Source organism: Miniopterus natalensis, chromosome 1 (genome assembly GCF_054644295.1).
Source record: "Miniopterus natalensis isolate mMinNat1 chromosome 1, mMinNat1.hap1, whole genome shotgun sequence".
In the NCBI taxonomy this organism is placed as follows: Eukaryota; Metazoa; Chordata; class Mammalia; order Chiroptera; family Miniopteridae; genus Miniopterus; species Miniopterus natalensis.
The window spans coordinates 195,761,550-195,785,006 of NC_142081.1; the positions used below are offsets into that span (position 1 = coordinate 195,761,550).

At 51.3% G+C, this 23,457-nt stretch overlaps 1 protein-coding gene across 2 annotated transcripts in view; it reads left to right on the forward strand.

Moving 5' to 3' along the window:
• Nucleotides 1-23,457, forward strand: part of BOD1L1 (biorientation of chromosomes in cell division 1 like 1) — a 42,090-nt gene that overhangs the window by 8,305 nt on the left and 10,328 nt on the right. The window contains exons 3-13 of one of the 2 annotated variants that reach the window (XM_087828237.1): nt 2,293-2,483; nt 4,200-4,817; nt 5,580-5,729; nt 7,532-7,698; nt 8,757-8,868; nt 9,612-9,750; nt 10,765-10,837; nt 12,796-18,733; nt 21,008-21,072; nt 22,166-22,271; nt 23,058-23,127. In XM_087828237.1, the coding sequence (XP_087684363.1) occupies nt 2,293-2,483; nt 4,200-4,817; nt 5,580-5,729; nt 7,532-7,698; nt 8,757-8,868; nt 9,612-9,750; nt 10,765-10,837; nt 12,796-18,733; nt 21,008-21,072; nt 22,166-22,271; nt 23,058-23,127 (7,629 nt within the window). The remainder of the gene's footprint in view (nt 1-2,292; nt 2,484-4,199; nt 4,818-5,579; nt 5,730-7,531; nt 7,699-8,756; nt 8,869-9,611; nt 9,751-10,764; nt 10,838-12,795; nt 18,734-21,007; nt 21,073-22,165; nt 22,272-23,057; nt 23,128-23,457) is intronic. The other variant, XM_087828236.1, reaches the window with a different exon arrangement.

Below are 23,457 nucleotides of genomic sequence, written 5' to 3' on the forward strand. Positions count from 1 at the left end.
ATTTCAAACAGTTTTTCATACATATACTTCGAGAAGCACTCAGTTGACTGTTATGTTGAACCATCCACAGTAGGCGTTTTTTGTGGGACAACAGTCTAATATGAGCGATTTTGGATGGTTCAACTTGATAGCTAATCTGCAGACTCAGTACAAGGAAAATCTTAGTTTATATGTGTATTCATTTGTACAATAGAGTCTAAAAATGCTGGATAGCTCAGAAATAATTCTCTTAACGGAACAGGGTCTAAAAGGAAGTCAAGGACAGCGCCAGCTGCTAACACTTGGGCTTTGTCCTCGAACCTGGAGTGTGGCTTCTCTCTAGTGAGGCAGCTCCTATGGCGGTGCCTCGCTGGAGGGAGCTCCCTGAGAGCAGGGGGCCATCAGCACTGGCCTCCAGATTTATTTACCTTCAGAGCTGACCACTGGGAGAATGGACTTTAGACAGGCCAGAATGTAGGCAAACAGACTGAAGCAGTAATTTGGGGTGGGTGGGGTTTTTTATGTTATGTCTTTATACGTGTGCCTTAAATCAAAACATTTTTTAAAGATTTTTCATTGACTTATAGAGAGGGGAGGAGAGAGGGAGAGGGACAGAGACACATTGATGTGAGAGTGAAACACGGGGATTGAGCCTGCAACCTAGGCATGTGCTGTGACCTGAATGGAACTAGCAGCCTTTTGGTGCACAGGACGACACTCAGCCACCTGAGCCACACTGAGCGGGGCTCAAAACATCTTTAAGATGCTTGTCCTTGTTTCTTTCCCACCTGCTACATTTTAAAGACTCCTCTAAGATGTAGCAATGTTTGTGGGATTTGCATTTTTTTATCTTAGAACTTTAAAAGTGGGTTACCTACTTTGTGCAGGGCTGACTCCGTTTTCTCCATGGCCCACATAAGTAGCCTTGTAGTATCACCAGGCTGCAGGGTGCCTCGGGAAACAATTCACATTCACCCGCCACCCCAGACAGAGCTGCGCTAAGAATAGCCCTTGGATATGAGGAGAGACTCCTCACCAACCTGCAGAGAGCCTGAGGTCTGGAAGCTGGAACGGACCAGCACCTGCTCTTCTAACACTATCCAGGGAGCTTCGCAGGCTCTTTTTTAGGAAGAAACAGGGTTTAAGTGTGTTTCCTAAAATAAATTCACATCCTTTTATTTTGCTCACACGCCCTTGTGATTTTTTGCACATTTGGGACTTGATTGCCCTGTTTGCTCCTGTCTCTCTTCTGTAATGTTTCTTTTTTTTTTTTTTTTTTAATATATCTTTATTGATCTCAGAGAGAGGAAGGGAGAGGTAGAGAGAGAGAGAAACATCAATGCTGAGAGAGTCATTGATGGGCTGCCTCCTGCACGCCCCCGACTGGGGATCGAGCCCGCAACCCGGGCATGTGCCCTGACCAGGAGTCAAACCCCGATCCCGTGGATCCTAGGTCGATGTTCAGCTGCTGAGCCACACCCGGCCGGGCTGTGATGTTTCTTTAAGTTCTTCTCTTCTATGGAAATGAAGACTCAGCTCAAATGTCTTCTCCCCTGTGAGGCCTTCCCCAGGTGCCTCAGGTATATCTAGTACTTCCGAGTCCCTCCCCTTCCCTGCGGTAGAGCTGTGTCCCGTGCCTGTCGGCGTGCATTGTCCTTGTGTCTGCCTCCTCACCAGAACGGGGCCCAGGTGTGGTTGCAGCAGCCCACTGGCCAGCACAGTGCCTGTTCGTGTAGAAGACGCTCATCACATTCTTACTGAATGACTAAATCATCCAGGTTTTACAGCAAGAAGACAATAAAAAGAAAGCCAGAAATCTTACGTTTTGGGGGCTTCTTTTGTAAGTTTGCTAAAATTACACTGTATGTGTATCCTCCGGTTTTCCCAGAGACTCTAATACTTACAAAAGGCTTACATTTTCCTGCTTGAAGGTGCAGAGCCCCTTGATTTACTTTATACCCAGAACTTTAGTGACTTTATTCCTCTGTGCCCGGGCAGGGCTGGGCTGGGCTCAGACGAGCATCGCCTGTAAGCCTGGGCTCCGGACGGTGCACTGTGTGTAGTTCTCTGGGTGTTGGTTTGGTTTATAGTTCCAGTGACACAGTGGTGAAGAGGCTAGAGATTTTTGCAGTATGGTACATTCAAATGCCACGACCGGGAGAGACTAGTCATTGCCTGTCCTTTCTCTGCCCAGGTGAATGGATTGGGAAAATTCAGGGTTGGAGACAGACAGCTTTACCTAAAAGTAATTAATGCAAATAGCATGAAATTATATATATTTTTAACCTCTCTGTAAATTATCCTTTGTTTCAGATCAGGAATGTTGGAGTCTGGTATCGACCGAATTATTTCTCAGGTTGTGGATCCAAAGATCAACCACACATTCAGACCTCAGGTGGAGAAGGCCGTGCACGAGTTCTTGGCGACGCTGAGCCACAAGGAGGAAGCAGGTGGCAGCGCAGCCCCTGAGGAGGAGAAGCCGGACTCCGCCCTCAGTACACAAGGTGCTTGCTTTCCCCCTGGTCAGTCCCCCTGCTTTCCCCCTGGTCAGTCCCCCTGCTTTCCCCCTGGTCAGTCCCCCTGCTTCCCCCCTGGTCAGTCTCCCTGCCTTCCCCCTGGTCAGTCTCCCTGCCTTCCCCCTGGTCAGTCCCCCTGCTTTCCCTCTGGTCAGTCCCCCTGCTTTCCCCCTGGTCAGTCCCCCTGCTTTCCCCCTGGTCAGTCCCCCTGCTTTCCCTCTGGTCAGTCCCCCTGCTTTCCCCCTGGTCAGTCCCCCTGCTTTCCCCCTGGTCAGTCCCCCTGCTTTCCCTCTGGTCAGTCCCTCTGCTTTCCCTCTGGTCAGTCCCCCTGCTTTCCCTCTGGTCAGTCCCCCTGCTTTCCCCCTGGTCAGTCCCCCTGCTTTCCCTCTGGTCAGTCCCCCTGCTTTCCCCCTGGTCAGTCCCCCTGCTTTCCCCCTGGTCAGTCCCCCTGCTTTCCCTCTGGTCAGTCCCCCTGCTTTCCCCCTGGTCAGTCCCCCTGCTTTCCCCCTGGTCAGTCCCCCTGCTTTCCCTCTGGTCAGTCCCTCTGCTTTCCTCCTGGTCAGTCCCTCTGCTTTCCTCCTGGTCAGTCCCCCTGCTTTCCCTCTGGTCAGTCCCCCTGCCTTCCCCCTGGTCAGTCCCTCTGCTTTCCCCCTGGTCAGTCCCTCTGCTTTCCTCCTGGTCAGTCCCCCTGCTTTCCTCCTGGTCAGTCTCCTTGCCTTCCCCCTGGTCAGTCCCTCTGCTTTCCTCCTGGTCGGTCCCTCTGCTTTCCTCCTGGTCAGTCCCCCTGCTTTCCCCCTGGTCAGTCCCCCTGCTTTCCCCCTGGTCAGTCCCCTTGCTTTCCCCCTGGTCAGTCCCCTTGCTTTCCTCCTGGTCAGTCCCCCTGCTTCCTCCTGGTCAGTCTCCTTGCCTTCCCCCTGGTCAGTCCCTCTGCTTTCCCCCTGGTCAGTCCCTCTGCTTTCCTCCTGGTCAGTCTCCCTGCTTTCCTCCTGGTCAGTCTCCTTGCTTTCCCCTTGGTCAGTCTCCCTGCTTTCCTCCTGGTCAGTCTCCTTGTTTTCCCACTGGTCAGTCTTCTTGCTTTCCCCACTGGTCAGTCCCCCTGCTTTCCTCCTGGTCAGTCTCCCTGCTTTCCTCCTGGTCAGTCTCCCTGCTTTCCTCGTGGTCACCAGGCTTGCTTTCCTCCTGGTCAGTCCTCTTGCTTTCCTCCTGGTCAGCAGCCTTGTTCTTTCACTGTTGATGTTGCATTGCTTCTCCTCTTGACCTGAGAATCAACATTGGGGGTTAGGGATATTTAGGTTTTTAAACCATTTCTTTACCTGGCCACAGTAGCAAAATTGTATTATTTCAAATGCCACCCAAAGTCCTCAACTGGCCTAACATTTTTTTACCTTAATACAAAATAATAGGCATTTTAATGATGTATTTCGGGTAGAGGTGTGTTTTAACAGAGAATAATTAAAATAATTAGAGAAGATACTATTTTTGTGGGACTAGAGTGTGCTCAGCTTGCATGGTGCCATCCTCAGATACTATGGTAGAGAAGTAGACGTGTGCTGAGTACCTGACTGGCACCTGAAAGTCTAAAGGCGTGTGAACAGCCTACACAGCGTGTGCCTCGTATGAAGGTGACGGTGGGATGTAGCGTTGATTCAGCCAGAGGGTTGATCTTCTGCACAAATTGATCCTAAAACTTCTCTCCCCCTCCAGGTGCCCCTGCTCCCGGGCCCAGTGCCAGTGTAGCCAACGATGCCATGTCTATCCTGGAAACCATAACTTCTCTTAACCAAGAAGCTACTGCTGCCAGGGCCTCCACAGAAACGCCCAACGCCAAGACCGGCGAGCGGGCATCCAAAAAGCCCCCGTCCCAGCCAGGCACCGAGGCCAGCGGCGAGAAGGAGAGGACTCCAGAGGACGTGGGCGATAAAGACAAGGCTGCGCCTGACTCCGCGGGGGACGGGCAGGAAGCGGCCCCAGGGTCTGAGGAGAGCAGCGACCTGCCCTGCGCGGGTGAGGAGGGGAAGAGTCACGCGAAAGAGAAAGAGAGTAGTGGCTCTGCTCCGCCGAGTAGAGACAGTCAGCAGGAAAGCAGCGACCAGAAAGCTAAGGCGGCAGACAAGGGGGAAAAGAAACCAGACAGCGGCGAGAAGGGAGAGAGGAAGAAAGAAAAGAAGGAGAAGCCCGAAAAGAAACCCGACCCCTCGAAAAGGACCGAGGACACGCCAAAGGCCAAGGACGACAGACCCGCGAAGGACAAGGAGTCCGAGTGCGCGAGGGGCCCTGCGGAGAGGAGCGGCCGGGCCCGGGCCCTGGAGGGGGCCGAGGAAGGTACAGACCTGCCCGCCTGCCGCGGGGCACTGAAGGCAAAGGCGTCCCCTGTGGGACCGTGTGCGGCAGGTTTTAATAAGTTTGGTTTTCTGTTTTGTTTCTTAGAGAGGAAGGGAGAGGGAGAGAGAAACATCGATTGGCTGCCTCCTGCCGCCCCCTCGGGTGGAGCCTGTGACCCAGGCATGTGTCCCGACCAGGAATTGAACCAGCGACCTCCTGGCGCATGGACGATGCTCAGCCACTGAGCCACACTGGCCAGCGCAATAAATTTGATTCTTATAGTTCAGAAGCCTGGGAACATATAACCTCTTTGCTGAAAAATGAGTGATAAACATTTGTGTATTTCTTTTCTATTGTGCTCTTCGAATTGACAAAGTAAATGAACAGGGGCTATAAGCCTTATAATTTAACTCTTATAATTTATTGCCATATTTTATTCCAATCAACTTAACCCACAGTTATATATCCTAATCTTTAAAATATTATAGTAAACATATTAGTTAAAGTTTGCTTTTGTTTCTGTGCCTTACCTCATAAATTAATACATTCATTAGTTTTACTGGATGATAGTTTACCTTTGTAGTTTCTGGAAACAGCTCTACCTTATTTTACATTGGTTGCTATTGGGAGACTTTTATTTCTAAAGCTGAAGTTCTTTGAAATGTACTTCAAGTAGGAAATATTTGATGTGATTTGGGAATTGGGTGCTGAGTATGTTCCTGTAACGAGATGATTTACCTTCTGTTTTACTGTCTTTTGAAGATTGCTCTGCGATCGACTCTGATGTGGATGGACTTACAGACATTACAGTGAGCTCCGTCCACACCAGTGACCTCTCATCTTTTGAAGAGGACAGTGAGGAGGAGGAGGTGGCGTCTGAGAGCGTGGAAGAGGGCGAGATCACGCCAGATGGTAAAGCTCTCTCCTTGGTACTGCCTCTGAACTGCCGCCGAGCATTTGTGTGTATTCAAATGACTACCTCATGAAAGGCAGTGCAGTGTAGTGGCCAGAGCATGGGGCTTTGTAGTTGGAAGATTGGTTTCTGAGTCCCAGCTCCAGGGTTTTCTGTCTGAGCAAGCTTGGTAAGTTCCTAGACCGCAGTAAGCCCTGATTCTCCACCTCTGGTCTCCATCCCCTAGGATGGTTACATGATTTGGAAGGGGTAATGTTTGTGAACATAGTGTGTGCCTGTGCATGGCTGTGTGTGTGTGTGTGTGACATTTGAGGGAGTACTGTCCACAAGATTCCCCTCACTTCTGACATCAGTTGCAAGTTTGGGGTTTCCAAGACCACCCTTAGGTTTGATAATTTGTTAAAAGGACTCCAGTGCTCACTGAAATCTGTTAAACGCATGGTTATGGTTCATTACAGCTCAGGGACACAAAATCAGCCAAGGAAAGAGGCACACAGGCAGAGTCCAGGAAAGTCCCAAATGTGGAGCTTCCCCTTCCTGTGGAGAGTGGGCAGCATGGCTTTCCCAGCGCTGATGTCTGCAGCGCCCTCGGGTTGTGGCCAGCTGGGGAAGAGCACCTGAGTCTTGATGTCCAGCGTTTTATTGGGGCTCCATCATGGAGTCACAGTTGACCACCCATGTGTCTGGTCTCAGTCTCCAGCCCCCCTGGAGGTCAAGCTGATAACTCCATGACCCAAAGCCTGCACCCTAAATCATGCTCTTAGATGATTTGGCTTGTCACAGGACCCCTCAGCGAACAAACACTGCTGTGGGGCCTGGTGTCCCAGAGGGCTGGAGACGACCTCCCGGAAGCCAAGGGCAAAGCCTGGGCCTCTCTTTACTGTATAGCTGGTTTCGGTTAGCCCCATGAAGTGCTCACCGTGGTCTAGGCCCTGTGCTAAGGTCTTACTCTATTCTGTGAAGTAACACCTGTAATCCTCATAACAACCCTGGGAAGGAGAATTAAAGTCACCGAGGGGAGGTATTTTGTCCAGGGTCATGTAGCTCTTGAGCACCAGCGCCTGTTTCAGAGCCGAGTCGGCTTCTAACCAGCACCGTATGCTGCTTTCTACCACATGCTTTAATTCTGTTTGTGACTTTTAAAAATCAAAAATATTGAATGTTGTTTGCAACTGCTTATAGATAGCATCTTGTAAGTTTGATGCAAGTTTTTTCCTGGACAGTCCTAGATTTTACATTGTGGAATCCAAAAGGTAAAAAAAGAGCTATTTTGAGAGTACCTAGTGGTAGAAAAGCAAAACCTTGTTTGAAGTTTGCTGCTTGCTGTGTCGTGGGGAAGCCGATCTTCCCCCCTAAGGGGGAGGGGTTTAGGGTCTGCTGGGTGGAGGGCCAGTTATTGATGGCTGCATCCTCCATGAATAGGGACTCACAGGCGGTCCTTAAAATCCCATTTACTTTAAGGTGCAGCCTCAAGTGCATTTGTTCAGTTTGACGGGGCAAAGCATTCATGCCAAGGCCACTGACACACAAATGAGGATTCACTATTGACCCAGAAAACATAAATAACTATAAGGCTTAATTTATGCATCAGAAGCTGACTGTTAAGAAATAGATTAAGATGTGGATTCTAGCCTTTAAAAATGCCTACATTTCTGAATTTCCCCACTGATGTTTCCCGTTAGATGTGCAGATACCCTGGGGCTGCAGTGATGCCACTCTAGCTGCTTGGTGTTGATCACGCATAATGCTGGCTTCATTGCTGATCCACAGGGCGTTCCTCTCTCTGTTGACTTTCTTCCAGATGAAGAGAAGACGACACAGAACAAAACAAAAACTCAAACCTCTGACCCCGGTGAAGGAAAAGCTAAAAGTGTGCGGCAGGCCTACGTTCACAAACCATACCTCTACTCGAAGTATTACAGTGACTCCGACGACGAGCTCACGGTGGAACAGCGGCGGCAGTCGATTGTAAGTCGCCTCATCTGTCATTACTGTCACATGTTAAACAGGTTGACAAACTCGACCAGTCGGAACGCAGGGCACTGGTGAGCATACGAAACAGCAGCGTACAGCTTCTGCCTTCAGGAACCTTGTCGTTTAACCAGGCAGAATAGACAGAAACGTGATGGGTCGTGTCATCGTGATTAATAGTGGGAAACTGGTAGCATTCTGGAGGCTTCATGGTATGGAAACGGGCTCACGTGCAGTTGAGCTTACGGTGAAAAGCCATGCACGTGACATTGAGGGACGCACCTTCCACGTGCTTACTGGATATGAGAGTGCTTCTATTATAAGACGCGTCATTGAATTAACAATAGCTTTTTAAAGAAAAACACTGCTACTTATTGTACTTATTGTACGTGTAAGATGACTTAAAATCTCAGAAACATTAAAATATGAAAGGTGCATCTTAGAGTGAGGAAATATTATTACATAGAAAAATGACTTGAAGGATGTACACCCACTGTGACTGGTGGCTTAACTCTTTAAAAGTTTGTCTGATCAGAGGTTACAGCTGTGACACTTTGAGACGGTGATTTCTGGCCGGAAAGGGGCAGTGGGAGTAACCCAGCAACTGGATTCTCTCTGGCTTTAAAATTCAGTGGCAGAAAGCCCCACGTCCAAAACCTGGGCCCTGAGAGTATAACCAACAAGTCGCCTTTGCTGTAGGACCAGCCTGTCACTGGAGTCTGCATGTTCACTTTGTCTTTTAAGAATAATCCGAACATTACAGAGACTTTCCGTGTCCATCGCTTGCTCATAGGTGTTTTGTTTTCACAGCTCCCTTTCAGCTGAGGAACCAGTTTATCAAACCACCTCTTCTCAAAATGATACCTTTCCCATACTTTGCTAGTGGCATTCTGAACAAGTAAAGGACAATTCTCATCTGCCTCTTCCAAATTGCATAGTGTTTGTGCACTTTGCAGAGCTCATGAATTTCAAAGAACATTTGAAGGGAAAACATTTTTTTTCAGAGTGTTTTGCTTTTGCATGATAACCAGAATAATTGTATTTTGTGGTTTTAGGCTAAAGAAAAAGAAGAAAGGCTTTTAAGAAGGCGAATTAATAGAGAAAAACTTGAAGAAAAACGAAAACAGAAAGCAGAAAAGACCAAGTCTTCTAAAGCCAGGAGTCAAGGTACAGGAGATGCTCACTCTAATATTTTAAACCATCTTATATACTCTATTTGTTCCTGAAAATGTATATTACTTGTGAGATATGATTATAAAATAAAATGGTCTATGTTATACCTCAGTAAAGCTGTTATGTTTCCAGGTGTGGGGGATTTCCTTTTTAATCTGATGTGTTCAGTCACTTCTTTAAAACTATGTTGCTATGTCTAAAATAAAGACTATCAGGTACCAGCTTACACAGCTCACATGTCAGCAATTTATTTTCCAGTGGCTATGGAATGAATTATCACTGGGAAATGGATTGTTAACAAGTGAGTGATCAAACTGTGCTGGTGATATTAATGGAATTAATCTGTACTTCATGTTAACTGAAATGTCAAACATTTGTCTGTGGTATTTCATTGAACAAAACTGAACTTCCTGTGGGCACTGATCCTCTGTGATACACAAATACATACATGTATGCAGAGGTCGCAAAAGTAGGTTTACAGTGCGAGTACATGAAACACAGTTTATTCTCATTATTATTTATTATTATTGTTGTTGTTAACCTACTTTTGCCTACCCCTTGTAAGCATTTGAAATAAAAGACAAGTCTTCTCCATCTAAAATATTATTTTTACTGCAGTACAACTTGTTATTAAACCCGGTTTGCATTTTTACGGTGATTAGAAAATCTGATGAAAAATAATTATTACACTGTTTTGAACAGTTGTGAAATTGTTTATTGATTTCTTTCTTTCCCAGGCAAAAACAGTATGGAATTAGAAGAATCATCAACAAAGAGTTTAGAACCTAAAGCCCCCAGAATTAAAGAAGTCCTTAAAGAACGGAAAGTTTTAGAGAAAAAAGTGGCCTTAAGCAAAAAAAGAAAAAAAGATTCAAGGTACTTATTTCACCTGGCCAGGTTCCCACTGTCGCATTCTCCCCGCATGGTCTCAGAGTCGAGGCTCTGCATGGGACAGTGAGGAGCCAGGCCTGAGTGTGTGCTGTCGCATGCTTATTAGACCTTCAAGTTCTGTTTTTAGTGTCGTAATTCGTTGTGCTAGTATCTGTAGTAATTCAGAGTGTTAATCTTATAGTTAATCTCTGGGAGGGAGGGTTCGTGTCCTAGACCTTTCTGATAATCTGATGGAAGCTTTGGACTTTCTCCCCAGAAAAATACACATGAGTAAACAAATAGTTGTCCCTGGAGTTTCAGGGGGATTGTGGACCCTTCAGTGGACTCAGGTAGTGTCTCCATTCTGAACATTCAGGAACCACGTACTTTCACTGGGTGGGGTTCATTTTCCAGCCTCTGCAGGCAGTTCTCTTCATGGGTATCCCACATGTCTCCCAAAAACCAGGTGTCTGACCCAAACTGTTTCATAATACTGCATTATCATAGTTAATTCTATGAGAACTAGAAAGCTGAAGAGACAGAGTGGCTGTGAAGTCATGTGAGCCATGGGCTACAATTTGCTATTCCATTAAGGTGCAATTACGTAAACCTACTACGACTTCAGGACACCTGAATCAATAATTTGCAAAATTCTGTGAGAAGAGTCAGCTCTCGATCGTCTCATCCCTCATTCCTGGTGATCCGAGTAAATAAGACTGCCCTGCTTATTCAACAGATAGTGAGACTTGCAAAATGTAATTGTAATTCATAAAATACTCCATTTCAAGCAACAATTCAGGAATTTCTGTTTCAGTTACACTTTCCTGTAGCACCGAGAGTGGTCCATGTGACGTCTGGGCTGTGTTCTGTGTTGACTAAGAATAGGCTTTCCATTGAAATGTAACAAGTCTCCATGTAGGGGTCAAGTGTTCATACAGAAGGGAAGCCGGGCTTTGTTTACCCTTCCGAAAACGTCTTACATTCCACTCGAAGTTCATGTTTGACTTTTCCCCCACCTAGGACTGTTGAAGAGAATTCTAAAAAGAAACAGCCAGCTGAAGAAGACCCCAAAGAAGCCCTCAAAACAAGCGAGGTGTGTCTTCACTAATAAGCCCACTTCAGTGCCCTTCTGTTAGATGCACACCATTCGGTCCTTCAGAGTAACACGGAGAAATGCAGTTGATCTTGTCCAAGTTAAATTTTAAAATCCCTCACGTTCTCTTATGGTCTGAATTCCCCATTTTGGCAAGTTGATTTATGTGACCATTTATCTAGATAGTAGCTACTTTTATGGTGCCCCTCGGCACCCACACGGTTCTTACATTGGCAATAACAGGAATGTAAAGAAAAGGGGGACGGCTGAGCCCCTCCCCCACGAGTCACTGGTTTCATTCTCTTTCACTCCTCATATGCATGTAATCTAGTAGCGGGATGTATTCTTGCAAATGTTTTTAACATTGGCTCTTACCTCACGTTACCTTATAAGCCTCCTCGTTGTTGTCCTCAGTGATTGCGCAGTGTTAGGTACTAAACTGGCAGACTGTAGTGGAAGCGTTTCCTTACAGTGCCGCACTTAGATTGTTTCCCACATTTGGTCATTAAGAAGTAAAAATATGGGCAATGAATACATTTCATCCCCGTTTTGAATTTTCTTGGGATAAACTTTTGCTTTTATTTTTTTTAAATCCTTACTTATAATGCCAGTTTATAATTCTTTAGCTGAACTATCTTAACACTTCCGGGGAGAAAACTAATAACTTAGTGATTACTTATTCATAGCCAGTAAATATTCTTGATGTCTTTATTCAGAGATGTGAGGCATATTTAAGTATATCCTCATATTTTAATGTTTGTTTTTTTTTTTTTTTTTTGGTTAATCCTCACCTGAGGGTATTTTTTCCACTGCTTTTCGGGGGGGTGGGAAACATCAGTGTGAGAGAGACACGACCGATTGGTTGCCCTTAGCCTGCAGGCCAGCGCTGTAACCACTGAGCCAAACCGGCTAGGGCTTAATGTCATTTTTTAAAATATTTAATTTATTTGGGGATAAATTTCTTTGAGAAATGATCCCAAAATTTTATTCACATTAATTTGTTAGAATTACAGTAAAATTAGGTTGATGAAATAAATCTTTTAGATTTTTTTTTTTTTTTTTTTTTTTGAGGAATTTAATTGTAAAGTATTTTTTTTAAGATCTTGTTATAGCCTAGTCCCTATAGCGTAGAAGTACATTGATCTGTGTGTTAAATTGTAAGGAGATGCCATAATAAGCTGACCCAGAGGCATAGAGGTCGTGTGAGAACTTCAGCCCAGTGTTGGATTAAGAACAGTTACAGCCAGTAGCCAGTGAGTCTTTATGAAAGTGTGTGGTCAGCTTCCACTTATTAACATTAGTAATCTGTTCTGCGCCACACTGTTGGGTAGAGAGGAAGGTTCAGATGCTGTGATCTCTGCGTATCTCCCCTTGGCTATATAAACATACGTGTAAGTTTTATGTGATGTAGTTGCAGTTAATTGTGAGTTATTATGTGCGTTTGAAACTTCCTAAGTAGAATATCCAGCAAGTAGCCTAACTCATGAGATTTCCCTAAAAACTTGTGGTGTCAACTAAAAAATTAGAAACCTTTATTTTAGTATAAATTTTTTAAATTGTCTTTATCAGGCTTTTGGACTAAAAAGAACATTGGATTCTCATTCATTCGTTTTATATTTATTAATGATCACTGGGCATGTATGGACTGTAGCGACTGAGAGTTAAAGAAAGCCTGAATGCATGGAAAACTCCAGAGAAACAACTAGTCTCTATAAAGATGCCAGCAGTGTGTGGGGAGAGCACTGGACTTAGACCAAGACACCTGAACTCGTTGCCTGGGGCCAGCTCACTGAGTCATGCTAGGCAGCAGTTTCCTGGTACACAAAGTGAAGTTAGTAATTCCAGCCCGGGGTATAAATATGTAACAGCTCTCAACATATCCAGTGCACCCAGGTGTTAAATTTGATATAAAAATGGACTTCAGTGTTTCTCATGCTTTAACTTTCGCTTTCCTGCAGCATGGTGAAAGGGAGAAGGTGACCTCTTCCAAGGATCTGAAGCATGTTCATGCAAAGAGCGAAGCGAGTAAACCGACCCGGAGGCTCTCGGAGTGTTTGCATTCGGCCGATGAAAACCGAAGTGAACCCAGAATGGAAAGAGAGCACAAAAGGCGGACGTCTGCCCCTGTGATGGCGGAAGGGGCGCAGGAAGAGGCTGACGCGCGGGATGGGAAAAGGCAAGCGGAACGCTCAGAGACGGGCACCGAAGAGCCCCCGAGACAGAAGGGTGCACTGAGGAATGAAAAGCATGTAAAGAAGGAGGATTCTGAAACACCGCACGTGAAAACCCTCCCGAAGAAAGAGACGAAGCCCTCCAAGGAGAAGCCCGAGAAAGAGAGAACTCTGTCTGAAGACAAGTCATCTGTGAAGCATAAGCACAGAGGGGACAGTGTGCACAAAACCGGGGACGAGGCCGAGCCTCACTCTTCCGAGAAGGGGTTAAAAGCAGACGAGAGTGCTCAGAAGCAGAGTCAACAGAGCAGGCTCCCTGCCGACGATAAAGCCGAACGGAAAAGCAAACATAGGAGTGAAAGGAAATTATCGATTTTAGGCAAAGATGGAAAGCCAGTCTCGGAATATATCATAAAAACCGATGAGAATGCTCGTAAAGAAAACAACAAGAAAGAGAGACACCTGTCGACCGAAAAAAACAAGACAGAGCACAGATCAAGAAGATCAGGTGATTCTAAAATTCATAAAGGCCCTCCGAGCTCCAGGCAGCATGGAAACCCCTTACAGAGGGGCAGTGAAAGCTCCTCGGAGGGTAAGGGGGACACGGACGCGGCCGCTGTGGATGGCAGCGCAAAGCCCGAAGAGGCGGCTCCCAAGGACAAGCGAAGAACAAAGAGCTTGACAGACGAGAGACTTGTGTTCAAGTGTAAATCAAAAAGCCAAAGCAAGCAGCTAAAAGTCGTTGAAATAGACTTACAAGAAGGTGTCACAAAACAGACAACCGCTTCCAAACCTGATAAGGAGAGGAACACGGAAGAAAGCGACCCAGAGAGGCAGCGAAAGCCTAAGGCCGAGGACAGGTCTGAGGAAGCTGGTGGCGAGCCTGCGGCAGACAGCGCAGCTCCTTCAGCCCCCAGCGCACAGAAGGACGCCAGTCACAGGGCTAAGCTGCTGGGGGCAAAGGACAAGCACAGGGGGGAGAAAGAGCCGAGCTCCTCCAGGCTGGAGAGGAAGCCGTCAGATGGGCACAAGAGCAGAAGCCTAAAACACAGCAGCAAGGACGTGAAAAAGAAGGAAGAAAGCAAGTCGGACGACAGGGATGCTAAGGAGGCTGACGGTAACCACGAGAAGGCCAGAGTCGTGGAAAAGAAGCTGAGCAGAAGGTTGTGTGAAAACCGAAGAAGCAGCTCATCCCAAGAAATGACCAAAGGAGAAGAGAGATTAGCAGCAAACGCCTTGGGCAGTCCCAGCAGTTCCTCCGTCCAGAGACCAAAGAGAGGTGGCGATACCGCCTCGGTCCCAGAGCAGGAGCCCATGGAGACGGACCCCGAGCCTGCCGTTGGAAACGCACCTGAAGTGCCGAGAGCCCAGGAGAGCAGCAGCAGTCCTCAGCACGACGTCGACCCCGAGAACGCGACGAAACAGAAAGCGACAGCCCCGGCCCTGAAGGATGAGTTTAGAACGGCCACGGTAGATGCGAAATCAGCCGCTGCGGCCTATAAATTGGGACGAGGAGTGGGGGGCGCTGGTAATTCTGAGAAGCACGCCGACCATAAAAGCAGCGTGACCAAGAAGGCGCATGTCCAAGGCGCTGCGTCCAAGCCGAGTCCCAGGGAGAAGGAGCCGCCTCAGCAGGGCGGCCGGGGAGCGAGTGCAGAGTCCGACGCGGGTCACAGGGTGCTGCCTCGGGCCCCTGCCGAACATGACAGGGCGCCAAAGAGCGTGAAGCACGCGAGACCCGCTGAGGAGGGCACTGCTCGAGGAGGCGCCCTTCCTGAACGTTCCTCGAGCCCACACCCCTCACCATCCTTAAGCTCCGTGACTGTCCTGCCTCAGAAACTATCTCGTGAAGCAGGTGTAGTCCCCGCGGGCGACAGAAGGGCTGCCCCGGAAGGTGGCCCAGGCAGCGCCTGCCTGGGGGCCCACTCTGAGCTCCCTAACCAGAGCGTGGCTGTTCGGGAAGCAGAAGTCCCAAGGACAGGTCTCGGCAAAGACGGAGGCGCCCTTTCCACCGCGGATACGCCAGCAAAAGCAAGCCTGGACAGCAAAACACACATTCCAGAAGGTTCCCAGGCCGCCACACTGCCCAGTAAACAAGGAAAGGCGGAGGTGCGGCCTGGCAGCAAGGCCACCGACTCGCTGGAGGGACACGAGAGCCTTACCAGAGAAGGCGGCTTGACGGACCTGTCCGGGAGAGAGCGCGACCGGGGCCCGGGGCCCGCCGCCAGGCCGACAGCCCCACCTGCTGGGGACAGTGGCAGGAGGGACGGCCCCGCAGCCGACCGCGGTGTGGGCGTGAGCGCCGGAAAGGACGCTACACCCGCGGAGCGCAGGCAGAGCGGAGGCCCCGCAGAGGCGGAGCGCCCGTCCTCCGGGGGCGGGGGCGGGGGCGGGGGCGGGGGCGGGGAGGAGGGGAGCGAGGCCGACACCAGTGCGCGCGGTGGCGCAGGCCTCCCCGCTGCGCACCAAAGGCCTGGGGGAGCTGAGGGCGTGACAGCCGGGCCCGGCAGAGCCGAGGCGGCTTCTCCGGCCACCAGCACCGAGGGGAAGGACAGAGGCACCTCGAACCCAGTGAAAGCCGGGGCCGCCACGACCACTTCCTCGGAAGCAGGAGACGGGGAGGCGGCGCTGCCCTGCACGAGCATCGAGGCGGACGAGGGCCTCACCGCGGGCTCCGGAGACGGCCCGCGCACCGTGCTCGCCGCTGCAGAAGAAGGCGGGGCCGTGGTCACGGAGGGCTTGGCAGAAAGTGAGACCTTCCTCACGAGCACCAAGGAGGGGGAGAGTGGCGAGTGTGCCCTGGCCGGCTCTGAAGAGCGGGCCACAGGCCCCGCGGCGGCTCAGGGCGCCGCAGTGGGCGGCAGCGTCAACAGCGCTGCGGCCGAGGAGAAAGACGACGCCGTGACCAGCGCCGGCTCCGAGGGGAAGTGCGCGGGCTCCTCCCGCCGCGACTCCGACTCGGGAAGCCTCGGGCGACCTGTGGCTTTCCCCGGGGAAGGCGAAAGCGACGGCGCCGTGACAAGCGCCGGGACGGAAATGCGAGAGGCGCCGCTGAACAGGGCCGAGGACGGGCCCCAGGGAAGCGTGATGAGAGCGGGGCCCCGGAGGGAGACGGAGGGGACGGTGACCTGTACGGGCGCAGCGAGGGGAAGCGAGAGCCTGGCCATGAGCTCGGCCGCCGGCGCGGGGCCCCCGGAGGAGCGCGTGGTCGCGGGCGCAGCCGTGGTCCTGGAGGACGGCGGCCCGCCGCCAGGAGCGAGTGCCGCCCGGGAGGGGGACGGCTCCGTGAGCGACGGGGCCGAGGGGGAGAGTGCCGTCACCAGCACGGGGATAACGGAGGACGCCGAGGGGCCCGCCGGTTGCCTGGGTTCGGAAGAGAGCGGCGAAGGCTTCGCCATCAGCTCTGAGTCGGCAGAGAACGGGCAGAGCGCCACGGACAGCGCCGCGGCCAAAGAAGCCGCCAACGTGCCGTTGGTCGCTGCCGGCCCCGGCGACGACGAGGACATCGTCACCAGCACGGGCGCCAAGGAGGAGGACGAGGAGGGCGAGGGCGTGGTGACCAGCACCGGCAGCGGGAACGGCCTGGGCCACGCCTCCGCCGGCCCGGGGATGGAGGAGGAGCGGGACGGGGGCCCCCCCTGCGAGAGCGCGGGAGGTGACGGTCCGGTCGGGACCGCGGTGGGCCACGCGGCCGCCGAGGCTGGCGCCGCCGCCCTCCACGCCCACGAAAGCAGCGTGGACAGCGCGAGCGGCGCAGACAAGGAGGGGAAGGACGCCGAGATCTGCTCCAGCGCGAAGGGCGTCGTGGGGAGCAGCGTGACCAGCGCCGCTCCCGGGACGGGGGCCGCGGCACCGGGGCCTGCGGGCTGCGAGGGCCCCGCGGCTAGGGCAGCTTCAGGTCAGAGTGACGGTCAGCTCGCCAGGAGGGACCGAGTGGAGGACGCCATTTCCACCGGCCTGGTGGGGGGCAGTCACCAGGGACCGCTGTCGGGTGTCCCGGAGTATGAAGCTCATCCCCCGTCGCCCGGCGAGAAAGGAGATGAGGGCGCCATCACCTCTGTGGAAAGCGAGGAGTGCGATGGCCTCGGGGCCGCCACCGCCGGGGACGTCCTGGCCAGCCAGGCTGGCTTCCCCGGCGGCCAGCGCCAGGGCGCAGGCTTGGTGATCGCCACCAGCACGGCGCGTGAGGGCCCCGCGCAGCTGAGCGCGAGGCGGGGCGTGGAAGGTCACCCGCGTGCCCTGAGCGCTGAAGAAGACGTGGAGGGCGCCAGGGCCCGCACGGGGGAGTGCGAGGCGCCCATGCCCAGTGCGGCCGCAGGAGACGGGAGCCAGCTCGGGGCTGCGAGGCACGAGGAGAAGGACGAGTGCTCCATGATCTCCACGAGCATCGGCGAGGAGCCGGAGGTGCCCGTCTCCAGCGCCACCACCCTCCTGTGCCAGCAGCCGGTGGCGGCCGTTGAAGGAAGCGCCAAAGGCCCCGTCTCGGTCAGCACTGAGGACTTCGAGGTGCCCATGCCCAGCGCGCCCGCGGAGGGCGGCAGCCCCCGTGCGTCGACCAGCAAGGAGGAGAGGGACGAGTGTGCCCTCATCTCCACCAGCGTGGCGGAGGGAGGCGAGGCCGCCATCTCTGGGGCGGTCGCGGGACGTGAAGGTGAGCAGCCTGCCGCGGTCGTGGAGGAAAGAGATGGGAGTGCCGTCATCTCCACGAGCTCGGGGGAAGACTTTGAGGGCCCGGTGTCCAGTGCCGCCCCTCAGGAGGAAGCCCGTCCCTCGGCCACAGCCGCCGAAGAGATAAGCGACACCACCCTGATTTCCACAAGCACCTCTGAGGGTCGGGAAGCGGTCATGAGGGGTGCTGTCCCCCAGAATGAAGCCCGGCCCGTTGTGGCAAGAACAGAGGACTTGAGCGAGGCTGCCGTCATCTCCACCAGCACGGCCGAGTGCGTGCTGGCCGTCCCCGGCCTGGACAGGCACGAGGAGACTCCGCCGGCCGCAGGCAACCCAGAAGGCACCGGTGACCCGTCAGCTGCGAAGGTGAGCAAGTGTGAGGTCCCTATGCCCAGCCTCATTGCTGAGAACTGCCCGTGTCCCGGGCCACTCCCAGGAGGAGGAGGGGTGAGCACCCGGGAAGGGTGCGCCGGCCCGCCGGCCAGCGTGCTGTCCGCAGGGGGGGGCCAGCTGGACGAGAAGAGCCTGCCCGGGAGCCCCGAGGCAGGGACTGCAGGGGACGGCACCACAGCCAGTCATTCGGCAGGGAGGGACTCAGAGAACAGTGCTGGCTCACCTGTCAGTCTGCAGAGACCAGAGCTGGCGCCTGGGCAGGTGGCTGAGGGCTCCTCCGCCAGCCCTCCTGCCCTGACAGCAGTGGACACTGGTGCTAAAGCAGCCAGCGACGTGCCAGGTGTCAGAGACACTGCAGCAGAGCAGGCCTCTCTTCCCCCTGCCCAGCGGGAGCCTGGGGGCAACTTGAAACCCACCACCGCTGAATGTATTCATGGCCAAGGGCCAGACATCGCCCCTTCCCACTCAGTCCTCCCAGCTGCTCGCGGTGTAGCTGGGCCAGCAACCATTTGTAAGCAGGACCTGACCGTCAGGAGTGACCACAGTGGCAAATGGTCCGCTCAGGTGTCAGCTGAGAGAACAGGAGATGGTGTGGTGAAGTCATCCCAGAAGGAAGGAGACCTCGCAGTCACTGTTTCTTCTGAAGAAAATTTGGGTGACACAGGTGAGAATCTCGCTAACGGTGAATTTCAGCATTTTATAGAGGTGACATCATGTACAGTACTTTTACAGCAGCGTTCCAAAGCATGGTCTTCACTCCGGGATGTTGCAAAATAACTTACCGAACTTGGAGGTCAGGCTTCTCCAAAAGAAACTTGTATTCAGAAGCTGAAAGCCTCTGACGCATTTCTCATGGGCGAGGGGGCCGGGCAGGCGGCTGAGGGACGGGAGGCAGCTAGCCGGTGCCCTCTGCCTGGCGGCTGCAGGTGACCCAGCCTCTCTGACCTTTGGGATTCTTGTCCATCCAAGTGGATGCCTTACGTCAGCCCTGTGAATCAGTACTTATCACCCCCATTTTACAGATGAGCAAATAGGGTCACAGAATTTAAGTCACTTGCATGGTTCCTGGGTGCCCTTTATTTTTTGTCGTTTTTAATCTTCACTCGAGGATATTTTTTCCATTGCTTTTCAGAGAGAGCGGGAGAGAGGGAGGGAAACATCTATATGAGGGAGACACACCGATTGGTTGCCTCCTGCGCACCCGGACTGTGGCTGAGAATCGAGCCTGCAGCCCAGGCTCCTGTCCTTGGCCGGAATCGAACCCGAGACTCTTCAGTGTGCAGGCCAGCGCTCTAACCACTGAGCCACACCGGCCAGGGCTTGGGTGCCTTTTAGGAAACGTTGCCTCTGAACCTCAGTTTCCTGTTGCATAAAATGAGGGTCATCACACAGAAACAAGCACTTCTGCTCTCGTCTGGTTACAGGTTCACTGTGTGCTGGTGCAATCCAACTGGCTCCTCCTATTGAGGGAGCGCTTTTTTTTTAAAACTTAGTTTATCGTTCAGGTGAAATGAGTTTCTGCTTTAGAGTTTGTTCAAGAGATAAATGAGATGTGTTCTCTCCTGACAGATTTCATAGAGTGCCAGTCTTGTTAGAAAAGGTTGGTAACTTTCAAGGTGTCAGCTTTGAGCTCGGTCATTAAGTAAACCACCCAACTTTGGGCACTGCACCCACTCCTACTGTGCTAGGCTTGGGGGTGCAGAAGTGAACAGTCAGGATGGGAAGAGAGCTGTGGATCCAGCGTGTTGTAAGTGGGCAGTGACACTGTCCCGTGACAGGTGCTTAGAACCTAGTTAAGCACAGGATGCCCTGAGAACCCAGAGGGACGTGGCCTGGCCTTAAGAGAGGCTCGGGACGCTGACTCCTCTCCCACTCGGGCTGTAGACATTGCAGCATCCTGGACTTGCAAGCAGGAACCGACCTTCGGTGTCACCTAACGCAACCTCAGGACACTGAGGCCAGTAGCTTTAGTCCTGTTCACTATAGGGACTTAAATGGGAGACATTAAGGAACTCCAAGGGTGAAATAAGCACCTTTGAAATTTTCCATTGAGTTTAGCCTGAGGTAAACGGAATGCTCTGTGAGTTTTATGACTTAATCATTGCCACAGTCTGTTCCTTCCTCTTCCCCCACCCCGTATTTTTTTCCTGAAGGAGCAAAAATAGAAGCACTTTAAGCAAGGAAAAGCCTGCAGCCTCCTGGAGGCTTATGTGTGGACAGGTGAGAGAAAGGAAGCCACAAGTCGCAGGACGGGAGAGAAAGGAAGGTCCCAGATGGATAGACTTGAGTCTCCACTGGAGAAAATTTCACTTTCTTTCTCCTGCCTCAGGTTTTTAACGTCCTTCAATTTTGCTGTGTCAGCATAAAGTGAGTGAACTGCGGCTTACCTTTTTATATTTTTAATTGATTTTTAGATAGGAAGGGAGATAGAGAGAGAAACATCGATTAGCTGCCTCCCGCGTGCCCCCTCCTGGGGATCGAGCCCACAGCCCAGGCATGTGCCCTGACAGGGAATCGAACCAGTGACGTCTTGGTGCCTGGGTTGACACTAAACCACTGAGCCACACCAGCCAAGTAACTCACCTTTTTTATCAAGAATATTCCTCAGTGACTGGGAACATTTTCTTTTAGGGACAAACAATACAGATCACAGTCGGAAAAAACACTTAGAAATAGATGTCTCCACAAATAAATGTTCTGTACTTTCAGGGTGGCCATCTTAGAGCAAGAAACAGTCTCTGCTCCCCCGTGAGACATAAGTGACCCTGCGCTTCCTCGATAATTTTCATATGTACTCCTCTTTACCATTTTCTGCTGACTGCAGAATGAAACGGCAGAGGGGCAAGGCGAGCCACAGGAGGACACTGTTACCTTTAGGTTCAGGATGTACTTTACAAGCAAGTTCTTAAATTGGTTTAATGGTTCTGAATTTCATTAGGCAGCGAAGAGTTTCCATCGGATGCTTCGGGAGGATTGGACTTGGAAGCCAGCGTGGCACCTGAGGTATGTGCTGAGCTGCAGGTGAGGTGCCTGCCCTTTCACCCTGTGTCCACGTGGACGAGGAAGCAGTGGGTGCCTCTCTTGTTTTCACTGTACATAAGACACTTACGTGTTATCACCACACCCTGTCAGGGAAAAGCATAGAACCTCAGTGATCCCCGTAAGTGAGGCCGTCATCAGTTCCACTTGCTCCAGCAGAGTCACCCCACATTTAATCCACTGCCAGTTCTTGTAGGTTCCCTTTCCAAAGTGCAGCTTGAGTCCATCTGCTTTGTTTCTGTAGTTGCTGCCCTAGTTTCAGCCGGAACCTCAGAGAGTCCCTGTTGAACTTCCTTCCTCTCCAGCCAGCCCCTCCTCCAGTCTGTGATTAACGAGGCCCTGAGAGAGATCTTGAAAAACATCAATTAGGCCATGTTGTTACTCTGCCTAAAATTCCTGGTGGCTTCCCAGCATACTTAGAAGAAAATCTGTTTTGTTGTGGCCTGTGTGGCTTATGTCCTTCAGCCTCCATATCCCCTTCCAGCCTGCGCCCTGGTGCCCTCCCGTAGGCGTGACGAGGTAGTGGCGAGCGGGGCTGAGCCCTGCGGAGAAGGCTCTGCTCGCCCAGCGGGACAGTGGGTAGCAGGCAGGAGAGCTCCCAAGGAGGACACCTGAGTTTGCGTTTGGCTTTGCAAGTAGAGTAGAAGTTCACCAGAGGAGAAAGAACAGGAAGCCTTCTACTCAGAGAAGGGTGTTCTAGACACGGAAGGGCCGGGGGGCGTCCCGGCTCTGCTGCGGTTTCAGGGTCGTGCAGCCTGCGCCAGGCGAGGGGGCGGCACCAGACCAGGAAGGGCCTTACATGTTACACTGAATTGGAGTTTTCATTTAAAGCAGTAGGAGGGCCTTTGATGGATGGAATGTGAAATTAGATTGATTTTTCTTTTTTTTTAAAGCTGACATGTATTCATTTTGAAATTTTGCACAGACTTGAAAATAGACTTTTATATTGTTACAAGATGCTGGTTGGTTTATTTTTAATTCACTTGAGGTTAGTCTTGCCTCCTTGTTATAAAAACCACAGTTAACTCCGTTTTTTATGGTGCTTTGGACTTTTTAGACATTTGTACCAGCAGAGGAGAAAAATCCTGAAATCCCAGCACCGTCCGAAAGTCCAGGTGGAAGAAAGCTGACTGGAATGGGTAAGCTTCTCTTAGCATGTGGTTGTACCTTTCAGCGCAGCTTAAAGTCAATAGCTGATTCATAATGATGCGCTAACAGGGTATGTGAATTTGCCTCTCACTTTTTAAAACAGGTAAGAGAGAACTCTCTGATTTCATTTTTTAATATATCTTTATTAATTTCAGAGAGCGAAAGAGAGAAATATCAATGAAGAGAGAGTCGTCATTGATCTGCCTGCCTCTTGCACGCCCCCTGACCCAGGCATGTGCCCTGACCAGGAATCGAACCCCTATCTCTAGGTCATTGCTCAACCTCTGAGTCACGGTTGGCCGGGCTGACTTTATTTTTAACATACACCTTTTCTTATGGAGTGTCAATCAGCTGCTTAGGAGGTAATTGTTTAAATGTGATAGCTCCAAATCATTGTGGCAAAAAGAAAGTTGCTCTGAGCACACTCTTGCTCTATCCCCAAAATGCGTCTGCGCCTTCCTGCCCTTTAGATGCTGTTAATGCAGCTCATTTCCAAAAGGCAGGTCTGCAGCCTGCGCCCTTGGACTCTGGCCGTAGCCCTGGTGACTGTGGGAAGCTGCCTCCAGCTTGCAGGGCCTCTTCTGGTCTCTGCACCACGGTCCTGCAGACTTTTCAGGGGAGTGAGTGCCCGGTGTCAGGAAGGATGGGGGTGGCAACTCAGACCCCTTGGGCCCAGACCCTCTACACTTAAAATTCATTGAGCTCCCCAAAGAGGTTTTATTGTGTGGATTATGCCTGTTGACATATACCAAATGATAGATTAAAACTGAGCCTGGGCTGGTGTGGCTCAGTTGGCTGAGCATTGTCCCATGCGCCGAAAGTTCGCAGGTTTGGTTCCTGGTCAAGGAGTAGGCCTGAGTCTCAGACTCGGTTCCCAGGAGGGGACTGCAGGAGGCAGCCAATGAGTGTTTCTCTATTGATGTTTCTCTCTCTCCTCTCTCTAAAAATCAATAAAAATAGTAAAACATAAAAAAGGTAACACTTTGAAGGTTCTAAAGTCCTTTGTTCCCACAGTTGCATTTCAGGTTGCTGTGTCTGGGTGTGGTTCAACAAGAGATCCACTTGCGTAAAAGGAAGTTGTTTAAAAGAAAAGTGTGTGTTCTGTCACTGCTGAGTAGAAACAGTAGACCTTGTACTTCAAGTTTCCAGAGAATATAAATAGGCCTTTGCTGTTCGAGGGGATGGGATCTGACTCTTCAT